Source organism: Phoca vitulina, unplaced genomic scaffold (assembly GCF_004348235.1).
Source record: "Phoca vitulina isolate PV1807 unplaced genomic scaffold, GSC_HSeal_1.0 scaffold28, whole genome shotgun sequence".
Taxonomy (NCBI): Eukaryota; Metazoa; Chordata; class Mammalia; order Carnivora; family Phocidae; genus Phoca; species Phoca vitulina.
This window is the reverse complement of record NW_022589731.1, coordinates 14,692,066-14,710,551: the sequence shown is the minus strand read 5'-3', so window position 1 is coordinate 14,710,551 and position 18,486 is coordinate 14,692,066. Positions and strand designations below refer to the sequence as shown.

The window sequence follows — 18,486 nt, the reverse complement described above, 5'->3', positions numbered from 1 at the left end:
ATGATGCTGTCCGAGCAAGCCCAAAAGTGGTTTCCTACCCACGTGCAGGTCACAGTGCTCCAAGCCAAAGATCTTAAGCCAAAAGGCAAAAGTGGCACCAATGACACATACACTATAATTCAGTTGGGCAAGGAAAAGTACTCCACCTCTGTAGCTGAGAAAACCCTTGAGCCAGTCTGGAAGGAAGAGGCCTCTTTTGAGCTACCTGGGTTGCTAATGCAGGGGAATCCAGAGAAATACATTCTTTTCCTCATAGTTATGCACAGGTCCCTGGTGGGTCTGGATAAGTTTTTAGGGCAGGTGGCAATCAATCTCAATGACATCTTTGAGGACAAACAAAGAAGGAAAACAGAGTAAGTTATGTAATTTATTTTGAATTTGGGGGAGATTAACTATATCTTATTTATGGATATTCTGTTCTTGGAAATTATTTGTATAGCTGGGGCATTGGTTTTTGGATTGAAATATGACCTAGTTTTAAGCACCATATCTGCACAAATCTGAAGTAAAAATAGCCCTTGTGAAGAAATATTTTTTAAATGGAGGCGTTAATGATCCATTACTCTCTCATTTTTAAGGTAAACATCTTAAATAATTGAATGTTTTGCACTGAATTTTAAGTAAACTGACATTGTTTCACTACTTATAAGAGGACTGGATCACATAACATATGTTCAAATTGTTATGATCATTAAACATTACAATTTGCCAGGAAATGGAACATCAGAAAATTAAATCCACCAATATAAGGTCTCATATTGAACTCTGAAGCTGTCAAAAGATAAATGACCAAATTTAGAGCTCAGTATTTCATTGCAGATTTACAAACACAAATTGGTCTTTATTTTATTTAGCTCAGCCATTTTTCGGGGTCAGTACATCTTGATGGAGTCTAAAGCTGTTAAAAGAAAAAAATTTTAAAAGTGTTTACAAACATTCCTAACCTTGAATACACGCTAACATTTTTCTGTGAATTTACAATGTATTGGAGTTAGTATATTACTTCAGAATTAATTTTGTAAAGCCAGCGTGTTTAGACTATGTTAAATGCTCTCAGATTGGAGACAGTGATTCAGTTCTTGTGATGAAGTGATTTAATGACATCTTCACTGCAAACATGACCTTTAACCTACGACTTTTAAGCTTAGGATAGATATAGTCTCATTTAAAAAAGGATAATATAAATTAGCACTTGGATATTATGTCTTAAGTTGAAAAATGATATGTTTTTAGAGATAGATATACTCACCCTTCCTTAAACCTGTAATTATTCTGATCTGAGAGAACCTTAAGATTAACGGAATTAATGAGAGAAAAATATAGGTTGAATTTATAAGAGGACTTCAAGTTTCCAAAGCAGCTTTGGTGTTTCTTTCAGTCATAACTGAAATTTATTTGCCCTTTTAAAAACTTTTGATAATGGTAACTTTCTTGAAGTTCGTGTTAATTTCTTGTATTTTAGAACAAGTGTGTCTTACTATTTTCTGTACATCTTCCTGCAGTCTTCTCTTGATTTGTGTTTTTATTTTTATCACATTTTTTTAAATTAGGACTTCATGTAAGATTTAATACGTGAAGGGTAAAAGGGTAGAGAGATAAGAAGTACTAGGAATGCAAGAGGAAAAATGGTAAATATTTAATTAGGAGATAATAATATTTTAAGAAAAAAATTTTCAAAAAATGTAAAGTTGAATATATACGGGTGATTTTTGACAACTGTTTGTTACCTGCAAAATGGCATTGTTTCCTCTGAGGAGTTCTTCATCAAATTGAAACTGAAAAATGGATAATCAGCAAATAATTTGCTTCAAATCACCAATTTTGGATGACACTTACTCTATAATATTTAAAGTGCTTTGAATGTAAACTTTATATTGTAACTGCAAATTTTATGCTGCGTTTTTTGGTACTTTTTATGTTAATGAATGACCTATTAAAGGCCTTCTCTGAAATCTAAATTTTCTGAGTGAAAGTAGGCCCAACTGTGAATCCAGAGATTCAGAGGATGAAATGAGTTTTTAAAATTCCTTCTTGTTTTACTCCTTATCTTTGGCAGCATCCGAATGACAGTATATTTGGCCGTAAGCAACTCTCTCCTATCGTGGTCTCCCTACAGAAATTCTCTGTTGACTACTACGTAAAATTCATTTGAACTTTCAGGGGGAAAATACTTTTAAATGTTCTCAACAGGGCTTGTGATGTTATTGCATGCAAAGTGATTTTCAGATGTTATTAAATCCCATTTTCGTTGTGGATAAATGAGGACCACATATTTGATGAGATAGCTTTATTGGTAATATTTCTAGTTTTTTTAATATATTTAATAGCTTCCTTTTCCAGCACAGCTGTGCATGTGGCACAGTACGAGATGAACTCGAGCCACCGGTGTATTGCAAGAAAGATATTTAATATTCTGCACAGTGCTGAGCCTTGTCGGCATATCCCCAAGTGCTTTTTAGAAAACCGGTATGAGTGATGAAGGCTACCAGCTGATTTAGAAGTCCCATGAAACTGCTGGGTGTGACACTTTATACTCTTGACACTGAAGACAAGTATTTACAGCTTGTCTTCCAATTGTGTCATGATAGGCAAAGAAATGTGATGGCTAAAACTATTACTTTACTTATTTTTATAATTTGAGATTAAATGCCTTTCTTTCTTTTTTTTTTTTTCTTTTAAGGAGAGGGAAAGGGCCTGAGCCAGAACATTTTGAGTGGGGCATGGAAAGAGAACTTCTGTATCTCCCACTTTTATGGGTGTCTGGGTTGGTTCTGGCATGAGATTTAAGGAAATAATACAATGTTTAATAATAGAACGGTAAAATCGTTCATGCTGTTATGTAATATCTATTGATTTTTTTACAACAGGAATGGGTAATGTTGATTTTTTTTTTTTTTTTAATGCTCATGAAAAGTAATAACAATCAGAGTCCCTAGAGTTAGGTATGACTCAAACACATGCAGATTTTAGGACTTTGGTGTGAGTCTCTGCATTGCACCTGTGTCCTGGCCTCTGGCACCCTTCCTGCCAATCTTGTCCTGTTTCTGACCACACAGCACCAATTGCTTGGGAATAGTTCCCACATGTGTGGTGGTTTTTGAACATGGACCTGTGCCCACTAAAAATTGAACAGAGGCCACATACAGTTTAAAAACAGCACTCCAGAGGTGAAACAAAATCAACATTAATCCACTAAGCCCCAAATGCTGTGTCTTCATTTTATCTTTCTGAAGCCTGGGAAAATAAGTGCTATCTCTGGAATGATTCTTGAAGGTCTCATTAAGACTTCCCCATTATATCACTTTCAAAACAAAGCAGCTAAAGTAGTTTGTCATGCCTAAATTTTAAGTTTTATATATTTGTTAAAAGTTCTTTGCAGTTTTTTTTTTCTTGAAGGGTGGGGAGAGGATGGAAAATACACTGTATTTAGAATTTGTATTCAAATACTGACTTGCTTGATTCTTTAAAGCTTTCCTGAGTAGTGTTCCCTCCCATAAAACAAAAACAACACAACACACACACAGTTGTAGCTTGGTTGTGTTAAGAGTATAGTTTTAGAAAAAAATATTCAATAAACATTTATCGAGTGCAAGGCAAACTGCCTTCAAGGAGCTTACCCTTTAGCAGGAGAAGACCTGCGTTGCCTTCTTCCTTGGTTGTGACTGCCTCCTGATTGAACACAGCGTTCTGTAACACATGGCCAGCCCTGCCTTTAACCTTATTAACATATGTGGTTCATCAAATAGTAAAGAACTTCTATTTTCATGCAGATGTTATTCATCAACTTGGATATTTTCCTTATTGACTTTAATCTGACATTGGGAAGTTACTTAGCCTTTGTGCCTCAATTCCCTCATCTATGAAAAATGGATGTTAAAAGTAGATGATTGATTTGGTCTTATTTCTGAAATTCAATGAGTTTTGATTACTCTCACCTCCTACTATCTATTGGGTTATTGGTTTATTTTTTTCCTCAGATTTGCTTTGATTTGTTGTATACATGGAAGAGGACCTGCTTAGGTTTTTTGTTTTTGGTACACTTCTTGCAAAGTATATTCACTTATTTTGTGTAAAGCCTGGATGTTACAGAGTATTTCCCATGTACTATCCATTAGAAGCATTTCTCCCCCTTTGAAAATGGCTTTATTTTCCAGAACTGGGAATTAATAACAGGGTGTATAACCTTGCTTTTTGAGTATTAAATTTTGTCTTGTTCAAGGTTCTCTCTTCCACAGAGTTTATTGCTGTCATTTCTTATTTCTAGTCCCTGTGTCTTCAGATTTCAATATTTGCTTCAAGGGCGTTTCTCAATTTAGGGTCTTGGGGTAATGCTTCCTATTATAAAATATTTTATTTTTAAAAAACTGCTTTGATGCAACTAGATCTTAATTGATTGAATTGCTTCAAATTAATGAAGAAAACATTTCTCTCGTGTGTTACTTGCTGAGATGGAACTGGTATGGATGCTTTGTGCCAATTTTCTCTCCTGCCTGGAAAAGACCCGTGAACTAGTCTTCCACCTGATGGATAGTAAACGTAGGCTTCTTCTGGCATATCTTCCTGGTAACAAGGAGAGAAAGTACTAATGTAAAATTAGATCAGAGTTCCTTTGTAGCTAAGAAAATTTGTTACACTTGGTTAGAGCTGTATTTAAGTAATAACCTGTGTGCAGGTTATGCTTCATTGTTAAGTAATGTGAAAACACTGTAGAAACTCTTCTAGGCTTGATTTTGCAATTTTTTTTTTTTTTTTTTTTTTTTTGGCTGTTTTCCCTGTAGAATAACCACTTGTATCACTGACCACCGGAGACTTTCCTATGGATAAAAATACTATGAACAAAACCAAAACAAACTTGGCTTCGTATATAGTAGCCCCCTCGTATCCACGGGGATACGTTCCAAGACCCCCAGTGGGTGCCTGAAATTGTGGCTAGTACCCAGTCCTAGATATACTATGTTGTTCTCTATATGTACATACCTATGATCAAGTTTAATTTATAAATTAGGCACAGTAAGAGATCAGTAGTACAATAGAACAGTTATATACTGTAATAAAAGCAATGCGAATGTGGTCTCTCTCTCTTATTGTCCTGTACTCACTCTCCTTGTGCTGATGTGAGATGATAAAATGCCTCCCTGTTGAGATGAAGCGGGGTGAATGACATAGGCTTTGTGACATAGCATTAGGCTACTACTGACCTTCTGAGGATATGTCAGACGGAGGATCGTCTGCTTCCAGAACTCGGTTAACCGCGGGTACTGAAGCCGTGGATAAGGGGGACTGCTGTAACATCATTTGACAATGGGCAGTGCAATTCAGCAAACTGACTACAAGCATAAGATTTGGCTCCAATTAAAATAATTTTTCTTTGGTATTGTTACAGTAGCAATAGTAAATGAAGCAAATAGATTCTAACAGGAAGCATTTAAGCTTGCTTTTTCAAAAACTTTACAGGATTTATGACTATTTGTCACTTCCTACATTTTACTCATTTTTCATACTTTATTCAGGAGAAGGCTTTGACCCACTTGATATGAATCTAAATTACATCTTAGGTAATTTTCACAGTGAGCAAACTATAATGCAGTGGTCTCCGATGTTAACGAAATTCTTTCGATAGTTTTTACAGAAGAAAAACGGGCTAAATATTTAATTATTAAAAATGGGGTCATTATCGTATAATGCTCAAGAGTAGTGAACTGATGAATTCTTTCATAGCCTTTACCTCAATGTCTTTTAACATTAACAAATGTTTTTAGGCCACTAGCAATGCTTATGTCAGATGGACACAGAAGAGCTGTCGTGCTTAGATTGCCTTGATGTGTAATAGCTTTACCTGAAAACCTATTTATATATAACAAGCTCGTATCCTCTCTTCATTATGTGTTACAACCCAGTTTTTTCCTTCTCTTTAAGGTGGTTTAGATTAGAATCCAAACAAGGAAAAAGAGCCAAAAACAGGGGTGAGATAAAGGTCAATATTCAATTCATGAGGAACAATATGACAGCAAGTATGTTTGACTTATCAATGAAGGACAAAACAAGATCTCCTTTTGCAAAATTAAAAGATAAGATGAAAGGTAGAAAAAATGATGGGACATTTTCTGATACGTCTTCTGCAATCATTCCAAGTTCTCACATACCCGATGCCAATACTGAATTTTCAAGTGGTGAAATACAGATGAAATCCAAACCAAAAAAGCCTTTTCTTTTGGGTCCTCAGCGACTCTCTTCAGCACATTCAATGTCTGACTTAACTGGGACCCACATATCTTCTGAGAAACTGAAGTCTGGCACCACTGGTCAAACGCATCTTCTTGGACGGCAGATAGATTCCTTTGGAGCAGTTCCGGAAAGTGGTAAGTGACACCTTCTAATTGTATCCTTAGTGATCCGAACTACCGTTGTAATTTTTAAAGTCTAACTTATAAAGTTAGAAAATAAAAATTGCAATTTCTTGGTAGTTTCTAAGTTTAGTCATCAACTCTTTATTGAGGTGCTGAGTATGCTCAAAATTGGTAAGTTTATTAAAGGCAGAACTTGTCTGTATTCAGCATTGTGTTTATATTATTAAATGATAACAAAAATGAGTCCCAGTTGCTTTTCATGGCCTCGCCTCTTTTTTTCCTGCTGTTTCTTTGGTCTTGAAAGCCTGAAGCATAAATAAATGTTCCATTTAATCAGAAAGTTCAGAAAAAAGATCTTGTATGTTCAGAAGTAGCAAAGTATATTTAATGCTAATGATGACAAAAGTCTTTGAGAATTTATAGCACCTTTATGCCCACCAGAACCTCTAGTTTTGACATTATAGCTTATGTGATTTTTTTTTCTGAGCTGAGTAAATTACTGATTGTCTAGCAATATGCTAATTATCATTAGCCTCCCTACTTGTGCTATTCTTTACCATTTTAAGATTGTTTTCCTTGATTATTTTAAAGGTTAATATCTTTAAATAGCTAATTGCTCTCATTCTAAAAGCAGCAGTATGCACACAGAATGTGTCAAGTAGTGTGATGTAATGTGTCACTGATTATGTGCTAACTACAAAATTGTTTGCAGGAAGTCTCAAATCTCCACACAGAAGAACATTAAGCTTTGATACTTCTAAAATGAACCAACCTGACAGCAGTGTGGATGAAGGTGAATCGTCTTTCGGAAGACAGAATGACCCATTTACAAATGTGACTGCTTCATTACCCCAAAAATTTGCAACACTGCCAAGGAAGAAAAATCCATTTGAAGAAAGCAGTGAATCATGGGACAGTGGCATGAATTTATTTTCAAAATCAGTTGAAGTTAGAAAAGAAAATAAAAGAGAGAAAAGGGAGAAAGTTAGCCTGTTTGAAAGAGTGACTGGAAAAAAAGATAGCCGAAGATCTGATAAACTTAACAATGGGGGATCTGATAGCCCTTGTGACTTGAAATCACCTAATGCATTTAGTGAAAATCGTCAGGACTATTTTGATTATGAGTCAACTAATCCGTTTACAACAAAATTCAGGGCTTCAAATATAATGCCATCTTCAAGGTAAGCCTAACATTGGGGGAAATTGTGCTATTTTGAAAAATATTATACTTGAAAGTATCAAATATCCCTTTTAAATACTTGAATGTTTTAAATTCCTTTTATTTGACTTGAACAAAATTCTTATCTTATTTTTATAATTAATTATGGAGCCAGGCAACATTGCATACATCTTTGGAATTGAACTTTTTATCTTAGAAGGATAAAAGATTATTAATCCCTACCCTAGTCTCTTTCTACTTCCCTGAGCAAGAAACTCACTGAAACTTACGAAGGGAAGGACATAGCTTTTGATGAGACATGGTGAGAGTGAATCACCACTGGGTGTTAATTCAGGCCAGAAATTAGGTGATATGTTATGTTTCTAGATATTATTTTCCAGGGATTAGTTCACGGGCTCTCTGGAGAGGATTAGTGGACCAAAAGCAGCCCATGGGCTGTTCTTTAAGAAATACTGGCTTAGGTTAAGTATTAATGGTTTTCATCGTAGGCATTAACTACCGTTATCAAATGTCTGTTTAGAAGCAGCTTTTATTTGTGAATGTTTACTGGAATTTTGTGACCCTTGTGGGTACTCTAAATATATCAAAAGAGTTTTCTATATGATGACTTATGGTCATAGGAATAATCACTATCATGATACAGATTTTCAGAATCTGAGTTCTCAGTTACATATATAATGGTACTTTTCTTCTTCCTTAGTACAAGTTGGAACTATATACCTTTAAATGAGATTATAGATTTTGCAGAAGTGAACGGTGGAATAGCTGTTTAAAGAAAACTTAATCAAAGAATAAGATGAATTTGTTGGAATCCTAAGCAGTTATGGAATAGCAGGGTAGAGTGTTTGCCATGGAATGTAGTTTTTCCTCAAGGCAATAACATATAGAATACCAGCCTGAGTGGGAATCCTGGCTCAGTAGCTCTGTGACCTCTATAAACCTCATCGTCTCCATCTTTGAAACAAGGAAAAGAATACCTGCTTGGTAGCATTGGGTGATGATAAATTATAAATCAAGTACATGGTATAAAGCCAGGGCCTAAATAGGGAACCCGTGAATGGTGGCTGTTACTACTATGTTTTATATACTGTCATGCCATATTTTATTCAAAAAGTGCTTTGTTTTGTCCCACCATAAACAGAAAGTGTACTATTAACAAGCACCCTTTTAGACCATGCTCTCCCATCTGTCTTCTGATCTTCTGCCGATGCGTTCAAGTATGCAGTTAACATTTTCAAGGGAAACGTGTATTTCTTTCATTTTCTTTTAGCAGTAAATATTTGCTGTGGCTTTAAAAAGTATTGCTCAGTTTTCTTTATAAACTATACTCCAAAAAATAATATTTTTATCCTGTGGCATTAATGTTTTTTCGAAGAGTCCATAGTTTCGTTGTGCTACTCAAATACTTTATTTTGGTATTTCACATAGCATATTCCACATATTGTCTTAAGTCCTAAATTATAGAGGTAAATAGAAATATATTTGCTTTTTCTCCCTTTTGCTAAACTTTTTTTTGAAGAAGATAATGAAAAGCAACTATCTGAGGTAACTTAGAGATTGGGTACTTTATATAATTTTAGACTCAAAGAAAAGCAAGAAAAATGGGAAGTGGTAAGAAAATAATGTTTTTAAATTATGGCAGCATGGGGAAAAATAAGTATCCTCACATCTTTAATTGCCCTATACTTGGGCTGTTTACATGGATTGCCACGGGTTTTTAAAGTGAGTGTGGCATTTTGCCAGATTTAGGCTTTGTTTGGGCGACTTCAGGACAAATGCTGTTTCTATCAAAATTAGAGCTATTTCTTGATAAATGCATAAAATGCTTGCAAGTGTGTAAAACAGGATTTTTACATTTTAAGTCTTCCTCTTCTTTGTGTTCTTTGGGATGCCAGGTATGAGGCCAACAACATTTGTAGGTTCCTGGGAAGTTCCTCTTCCTCTGTGTGTCGAAAACCGTGTTTGTGGTAAATAACATTTGCAGTTAAAGGGTTGCTCTAATTTATAGTGTAAAAAAGAAGGATTGACTATAAGTAGATCTAGGAAGAGAGTGCAGTTGAAAGTTCTGGAAAGCAGCTTGATCTTGAGTGGAATTTGGGAGGATACAGTCGAGGTAGTTTCGTCTTTATGTGGCCTTGTGTTCCTGTTTCTCCTGCCGACATCAGCCCTCAGTTATGGGAGACATTTTAGATTTCTCACGTTCACATCTCAGTCAAAGGCACTTTGGAAGCTAGAGACTCCTACCACGAGGACATGTGCTGCAGATTATTTTTTCCAGTAGTGCTAGATGGATCTATTTAGAGTCTCCTGGACTCTTGTGACTGGCGTCTGTGAGAATACTGAGCAGAGTGAAGGGTAAACTCTGTGGCTGTGGACCTGCATCATGTTCTTTGTGAGTGAGCTGGCTCACCTGGGATCGCAGGTGCAGGGGAACCGTGCTATTGCCCTGCAAGGGGATAGGGTGTGATTAAACCTGGAGAATTTTCTTTATTCCGAAAAACTTGAAAGTACTAAGGAACGCTTTCTTAGAGGTCAGAGTTTTTATTTCTTAGTAAAGAAAAAGTAAAATCCACCTGAAGAAATCACCTTGTAAACCCCCCAAAATACCACCTTTTGCTTCCGTTCTTTTAATAGGTCCTATAATAGTCTTGCATAAAACCGATAGGAGAAATGAACAGAGAACGGGGTTCTTTGAAACCCTTTGCTGCCCTGCACTTAACTAATTTGCGGCTTCCTTCCTCTTACCTGCCCCTCTTCTTTGAAGCCTTGCTTGCTCTTGTAGGGAGAGGTAGTTGATCCTTGTGGGGCAGCCTTAGTCTTTTCTTACGTAAGTCTTACTTTTTGTGGGCATCCCATTGTTCACCAATAGACCAGTCACTGATCTCCCTCCCACCACCATGAACAGCTTGAGGGCAGCGTCTGCATTTCATTCATCTTTCCACCCGTGATCTCCAGTCTGATGCTTGGTAGGTAGTGGGTGTTAGAAAAAATCATTTTTGAATCACTGAACACGGAATAGCAGACCGATTTCCTAAAATGTGCTTTTATTCCTTTAGGCTCCTCTTGCAGCCCAGTGTGGGCTGAAGATCTTCTGGTACACTGAAAACAGATGCACAAAGGCAAATATGTACATTTTTACGTAAAACTCAGCTTTAGTCAAAACCTAAGGAGTGTCAAAGGGCTCTTGAAATTTAATATTCAGACCCTACATAGCACATTTCTGGAGTTTCTTAAGAACCCCGTGTTAAGTAGGTTATCAGCTGTCATAAACAACCCCAGATCTCGGTGGCTTATCACAGTCAAAGTGTGTTACTCGTTGTCGCCGCCTGATTCACGATGACGGGGAGGAGGGAAGTGGGTGTTTTGCTCCATGTGGTCATTCAGCTCCACACCGTTATTCAGGAACCAGGCTCCTTTCTTCTTGTGGTGCCACCATTTACCACACGGCCTGCAGGGTCATACAGCAGGGGCAGAGAGCCGAGGGTCACGTGTGGCACGTCTTTCTGTGCCAGGCCTGGCCGTGGTGTGCATCACCTCTGCAGCTGTCCCCTTGGCCAGAGTCCATCGTGTCCCAACCCCAGTGCAGCCAGGGAAGAAATCTGGCTCGGCGATGGACCCAGAAGAGACTGAGTTGGGTGTGGTGAGGGCACCTCCTTGTGTTTGTGGTCTGTGCCAGTTCTGAGAAGTCTGGATACCAGCACTTGGCATGCTGCGCGACTTCTGCACATGCGCTGGAAAGTGTAGTTGGAATGCTTGCCATTTTCAGGAAAATGTTTCATCAGTTTATGATTGGTATTGTTGTTTGTGTTTTCAAATTATGGCTACTCTTGCTTTTTAATTATCAATCACAGGTAGTTTGGTGTGATAAGTATCAACTAATGTGCTGTGTGGTTAGCCCCACGATTTGTAAAGAAATGCTGGTTTGCATCAGCAGGTACATAGTTTTCCAAAAAAACCTCAGTGTTTGTTATGCCATTTTTAATCATTTGTTCACAGCCGTGTCTTCTTTAACACTAGGCTAGTCTTCCAGTGGAAAGTGGAAATGGTGGGTGTGTTCAGCAAACAGGATGTCCTTTTTTTTTTTTTAAAACAGAGACACAGCTAGACCCTTAGCTAAGTGGGGACAGGTGATGAAGTTAGTGGAACAGATGTCTACCGCGTCCAGGTCTGGTCCATGAAAATGTCCTATGCAGTCGGCTGTATTGCCTCTCTTCCTCAGTACCTTAGGCCAGGGTTTGGCAAACAAGGCTGGGGGCCCAGATCTGGCTTGCTGCCTGTTTTTGTAAATAATGTTTCAGCTGCCCACAGCCTAGCCACTGGTTTGTGGCTACTTTTGTCCTACAGCGGTAGCGTTGAGTCAATGTAACAGAGACTGTGTGGCCTGCAGAGTTTACTGAAATCGCTTGCTCAGCCCTAGGCTGGCTGAATGGGGATCTTTGAAAAGGGCAGAGCCGTTAAGACAGGGCAGCCTGGGTCCCTGAATGTGGAAGTCCACCTAACCAAGCATAACTGAATAAACCTTATCTGAGTGAGACATTCTGAGACTATTAAGTGAACTGCGGTTTTTGCATTTATTTATCACAACACTTAGCATTATTATTTCTTAGTATTTAGGGTACAGGAGCCATGGTAATTTTGGTCTGTTTGAAAAGCCTAGTTCAAAAAAATTTAAGAACCACTGATTTGTAACACCAAATCCAACTCTTCTAACTTTCAAGATTTATTGTATTTTAGGCTTTTCTTGATGGTCCAACTTTTCTTTTACTATTCCTTATCTCTCTGTTCTAGGTAAGTTAATTTCCTTACCTCTCTCCTCCGAGGCCCTTGTAAGCCTTGGCTATGCCCATTCCTTAGCTCAGTCCTGGAATGCACTTAACTCATCTGAGTGTGCTCAGCCTATCCTTGAGGCTAAAAACTCTTTAATTCTTTCTCAATTAATAACATGGTGTTTCCCTTTGGCTTTCTGCTGATACAGAACATAACTGCTCTAGGATATCTATTGTGTCTGGGTCTTAGTCTTCCTTACTAAGTTATCTAAGCTTCTTAATAGCTATGCTGAATCTTCTCTTGTGGGTGCCCCACAGCATCTAGATGAGTGCATGTCCTCAATGCTGATCATCAGCGCCTCCTGGGGATTTCTTTTCAACTGCAATTTGTTGGGTCCTATCTCAGACTGAATTAGATAGAATCTTTAGTGTGAATGGGCCCTGAAATGAAAACCAGCATTTTTAAAACTTCCCACTGATTCTCTGTCAGGTTTAAAAAGTACTGATCTAACTTATATCATGTATTTCATAAGACTTCAGTAATTACTAATTGATGAATAGAAATCTGCAGTTCTGTTGGTAAACTGATAGTTGAATAGATGACTTAGTCACATTCGCTTTGCTCACAGGGCCCTAAGTAAGGTGGAGGACACAGGAGGGAGGTCAGCCAGACTAAAACAGGGATGTGGAGAGGAGTATAAGATTTGGCTGAATAGCTAAGAAACATCTAAATTATGGTAGGCATTTAAGATCAGGCAGAAATTGTCTGAGTATTTAATATTTATGGCATCTGTGGATGAGTTGTTTCTCAGAGTTCAGGTAAAACGTAGACATCAGTAGTGATGAACAACACTTAGAAAATATGATTGTGTTTATACGCTACCTATCATAACTTGAACAGAAACTCTGTGGTGTGTGTTCTTCTGAGGCTCCATGAGAAAGTTTAGGATTGAAGGACTGCCCCCAGTTAAGAGAATTCATTACCACAAGGAGAAAGTTTGTTGAGTATGTCTTATTCTGAAATGTAAAAAAAAAAAAAAAAAGTGTGTGTGTGTGTGTGTGTGTATATATATATATATATAAGCATACTCTGTATGAAGAGCTGATGTTTGATTTTAGAAAGGAAGCTCATTGGAGAGCAAGAACTTATGGGAAGTATTTTTACCAGAGAATGTTGATTTGGGAATATTTTTCTATATGTGATTCATACAAAGAACATGATTTCCCTTCATTATTTTCTGCCTTGTTGTCATTGTGAATATCATGTAGCAAACTCCTAGTTGTTCTATGTTCACTTAATGGTATGTCGTATAATATCACTCGTGGTGTTATTGATTCTATTAGAGCATATATGCATATATTTCCATTTACAGTATTTACTGTGGAAAAACCTATGTGTTGCTTAGCTGGTGAAACAGTTATTTTTTAGGACAGTACAGAAATAGTGTCTTAAGATTAAGAACTCCTGTCTATCACTAATATTTTATAATTTTGCATGACAATATGCCTTTTACTTTTTGGGATCAGGTTGACCTACATCCCTTTTTCCTTTCGTCCTTTCTTTCTTTCCTTAACTCATCAATTCCTGTCTATGGTTGCATCATACCTTTCTTAGAAGCTACAAAAAAATTGGTTACCTAGAATGTATATTTAAATGTGTTTCTAATTTTTACAAATCACCATAGGCTTATAAGCATGTAGTCGTTATTATGAAGTTATATAACATGTCCACGAAAAAAAAGATAGACTGTTTACTGTAGGCCTACATTTTGATTTTAAAAAGTTAGAGTAAACAAATGTTCCAAAAGAAATGATCCTATTCATAGTTTTAAAATGCTCCGTATGGACCTTTTTTTTTTTTTCCCATATGAGTTTAAAGCTCAGTCTCTGGCATAATAAACCTTAACATGTATAAGGTTTATTTTAATAGCAGTATTTATTTTTTGTTCATATTTGTCTAATATTAAAGATAATTTTGCCCTCATTCATGACAGGCCGTAAATCTTTTACACAGCTGAAACTTTGTGGCCTCATTTACAAGACAGAAAACAAAAACTTTTGAATGATTTTTAGAGCCATTAATCCATTAGTGTCCAGGGATTTGCAGAATGTATCCAATGAAGCAGTGACTAGGAACATGAAATATGCAATGTGATTAGTTCCCTTAACACTAACTAGAACTTTTATGCTAAACTCCCCAGATACTACTTGAAACTTTTTTACCCTTTGTCATCCTAATACTCATTATAATAGCTCTCATTAATTGGTACATCTCCCAGTGGGTTAATTTGCAGATACCAACCATGCCATCCTTTTGCTAACTCACTAATGCAATTGATATTTATAGACTTCAAAATTGAAAACAAAAAAAGCTCTGTAACAAAAAAAGATGAAACTTTGCTAAGTCATTGTTATTATTTTGAGTTGAGAGATTGAGATACAGAGAGATTTTGTGAGAAGAGAAAACCAGCCAAAAAAATCCACAAAAACTACTGTAGGCTAATAAACTGATGTGAAAATTTCTCAATTTACAGCACTTGACAGGTGCTAAAAGAAAAGCATCTTTAATTTTAATGTGTTGTTAGGACCTCTTTAGAGAGACTGTACAAGTTATTAACAAGGTCCTCTGAGACAGGAGACGGGTAATTAACAAGACCTATGGAGATATAGTTTAGGTAATTAACGAGCTCTTAGGCACTGGACACAGGATAACACAAGGAGTCCAATAGTTAAAGAGAACAGGTTGTTATGATATGATCAAATACAAGATAATAGTATGTAAGTCCTTCTGAGGTTTCTGATAGGAAAGTATTAAGATTATATTCCAGTGACCCCAGTGCAAATCAATATGTAAATTTTAACTTTTAAGGTAGAATTTGAGAGGATTATTTCTTTGTCAAACCAACAAGCTTGTTACATGTAGATTAATAATTGTTGTTAATTGCCATTAATGAACATGTGTATTTTGAGAACAATACATTGGAAAGATATAAATTATATGATTCTAAATTATTTTAGACATTTATTGTTCTGTTTCTTTTTCACCAGTGGCCTGTTGGGTAAAATTGTCTATTCCAGATTGACCTTACTTTCCTTATCCCCTTTAAAGCTGTCGGGATCTGGCCATTGAGGAGGCTGTTCTTCACCAGTGTAGTTTTTATGTGATATGCACAGCGCCACTCAGGTTGTTACGGTACTTTCTAGGTTGAGACTTGATATTCCCAATTTCAGACATTTGGCATAGTTATTTCCTGCATAAATTTGAAATTGTTGGGGTCTGAATCGAGTTTTGGTTCAGAAAACTCCCACAGTCAGCAGACCTTTATTATAAACATGTTATACTTTGAAGATTAAAAATAAAAAGAAAGCCCTTGCAGGTCTCCTGATTCATTCCATTGCCTCTTCTGTGTGACAACTCCAGTCCTTCCAGATGATTTTTTTCTGAATTTCAGATCTGATAATCAAGTGACACTTTCATTTGCATTATTTTTGGAATATTTACTATACAAGAAAATCAGAGGTTTATTAATATATAAATTCCTGCTCTTAGAGTTCATAGAAATGGGCATGTAAATATTAGGTCTCCATTCCATGCTAAGGACTGGACATTGTAGAGGCAGTGGGGAGCCGTGAAGATTTTTAAGTTAGGTTGTGATATGATCAGAGTAACATCTTAGATATAGCCCTGTGATGTGGGGGAGACTGGTAGGGACAGGAATGGGAAGGGGGAGGACTTGGGGCAGGAAAACTGATTAGAAATTAGTATGGTTATGAAGGTGAGAGTTGATGGAGGTTACTTGGCAGTGAGGATGGAAAAGAAGGGAACATCTTGGAGATACATTCCTTTTGTATGTGGAGGTTGGGATGGTAGGGGATTGGTAAAGGAAAAGAAGCAACGAGGATTATTCCAACGATGTGTCTTTAATCAGTGTCTTAAATTTGATGAAACACAGCATGTAAAAACTGTACAGGCGGTCCCCAGCTTAGGATGGTTCAGCTTCTGAATTTTCAACTTTACGATGGTGGTAGAGTGATATGCATTCAGTAGAAACCATACTTCAGAATTCTGAATTTTGGTCTTTTGCCAGGCCTGGGATATGCGGTAGGACTCTCCCTGGTGAGGCTGGGCAGCAGCAGCTGCAGTTTGCAGTCAGCCACGTGATCGCCAGGGCAGACAACTTAACCATTCTTGACTCATCCAGCCATCTTGTTGTTCACTTTCAGCACAGTATTCAGTAAACTACATGAGATATTCACCACTTTATTACAAAATAGGCTTTGAATTAGGTGATTTTGCCCAATTGTAGCCTGATATAAGTGTTCTGAGCACGTTTAAGATCGGCTAGGCTAAGCAATGATGTTTGGTAGATTAGGGGTATGAAATGCATGTATTTTCAATTTACAGTGGGTTTACTGAGATGTAACCCCATTGTGAGTCAAGGAAGATCTATATTAACAACGTCAGGTCTGTTGTCAGAGTTGGCATTTTAGTCTTGATGGAGAGGTTTGAGTTTTTTGTTTTTTTTTTTTTTATGAGGTGCTGTCTTGTTTATTTTAGGATTTTGTTTTAGAGATAGAAATTATGTGTTTTGAGTTGTTGAAGACAAGCAAGTTAGAATCAGTACACTAATTACAGTTCTTGAGAGTTTGTTTTTGAATCCTGAAACACACTTGGTTTCTTTAATACATTTATTTATTTTTTATTTTTTATTTTTTTAAAGATTTTATTTATTTATTTGAGAGAGAGAATGAGATAGAGAAAGCATGAAAGGGGGGAGGGTCAGAGGGAGAAGCAGACTCCCTGCTGAACAGGGAGCCCGATGCAGGACTCGATCCCGGGACTCTAGGATCATGACCTGAGCCGAAGGCAGTGGCTTAACCAACTGAGCCACCCAGGCGCCCCTTCTTTAATACATTTAAAGTGTGTTCACCTTAGAATTGTAATTACTACATGTATTTCTCTCCAGCAGTTTTGGCTTTACCAAATCTTGTCCCTGTTGGACTCCTTTTGTTAGTTTCTCACAAGAGAATAACTTCTGTTTCTTTTATATTTAGCCCTACTTCTGTGAACTCTACTTTTCCAGGCCCCTACTTTTATGTTTAGAACACTTCCTTTTCGGCCACTATGACTACATCACCTGCGGTTTACTTTTTGCCATAACAATAAAGCTTTAACTTTTGAAACACATGTACTGTTTCTATATTTTAATAAATGGTAGTAGTGGTACCTGTGGCAGGGTGTTCTAAATAGCTGCTGGTGATAGAAAATAAAGCAATTAATTTGATTATGAAATGATTTTCCTTTTACACATTTAGCTAGTTCCTATGAATATTGGGATCCAGACATTTGACATTTGTCTCCTTGAACTTATATTTTAAGGATAAATTATTGCTCTTTGATATGTTAAATATAGTATTAATATATAACATAATTATAATATAACTATTAAAATGTGACATATAAATATGTATTATATATTAAATATAACGTATCATACATCAGGTAAAAAAATGTATTTTATGTATTTATGTATTTATCTATTTTTTAAAGATTTTATTTATTTATTTGACAGAGACACAGAGAGAGGGAACACAAGCAGGGGGAGTGGGAGAGGGAGAAGCGAAGCAGGCTTCCCGCTGAGCAGGGAGCGTGATGCGGGGCTCGATCCCAGGACCCTGGGATCATGACCTGAGCCAAAGGCAGACGCTTAACGACTGAGCCACCCAGGCGCCCCTTATGTATTTATTTTAACCTTAGAAATCTTTCTGACAAAAGTGCTAATACCACTTAAATAGCAATTACATGACTCAGCTCTGCCTATAGTAAAGCTTAATTCAAATTGCCAGTTTTTAAAAATTGTTTTAACAGACATGTATGTGAAGCTCTACCAGGGCTGGGGGTGGGTGGCTTGAAGATAGAATTCATAGAGGATAAAGTCCTAGTAGCCACATAGGGAGAGGAACGTGTAAGCAGTGACCCATATTCCAGGCAGAATGAACTGTGTTGAACAGAGTTTACTGTAGAAAAGGTAAAGGAACAGTTTGCTAGAAATTGGAAAACGCTTCTTCAAGGAAGAAGCCTTTGAGCTTGTTCTTGACCATCAGAGATGATTTTATAATTGGGGAATGAGTGGATAGACAGTTATTTCAGTAAATAGCAAGAAAGCTTATTTTTAAAAATTGAGAGATGCAT

At 36.9% G+C, this 18,486-nt stretch overlaps 1 protein-coding gene across 1 annotated transcript in view; it reads left to right on the top strand.

Moving 5' to 3' along the window:
- The window catches only part of RAB11FIP2 (RAB11 family interacting protein 2), a 39,771-nt gene continuing 21,285 nt past the window's right edge, over positions 1-18,486 (top strand). Inside the window, exons 1-3 of the mRNA XM_032423114.1 lie at positions 1-353; positions 5,917-6,359; positions 7,060-7,528. Of these exons, the coding sequence (XP_032279005.1) occupies positions 1-353; positions 5,917-6,359; positions 7,060-7,528 (1,265 nt within the window). The remainder of the gene's footprint in view (positions 354-5,916; positions 6,360-7,059; positions 7,529-18,486) is intronic.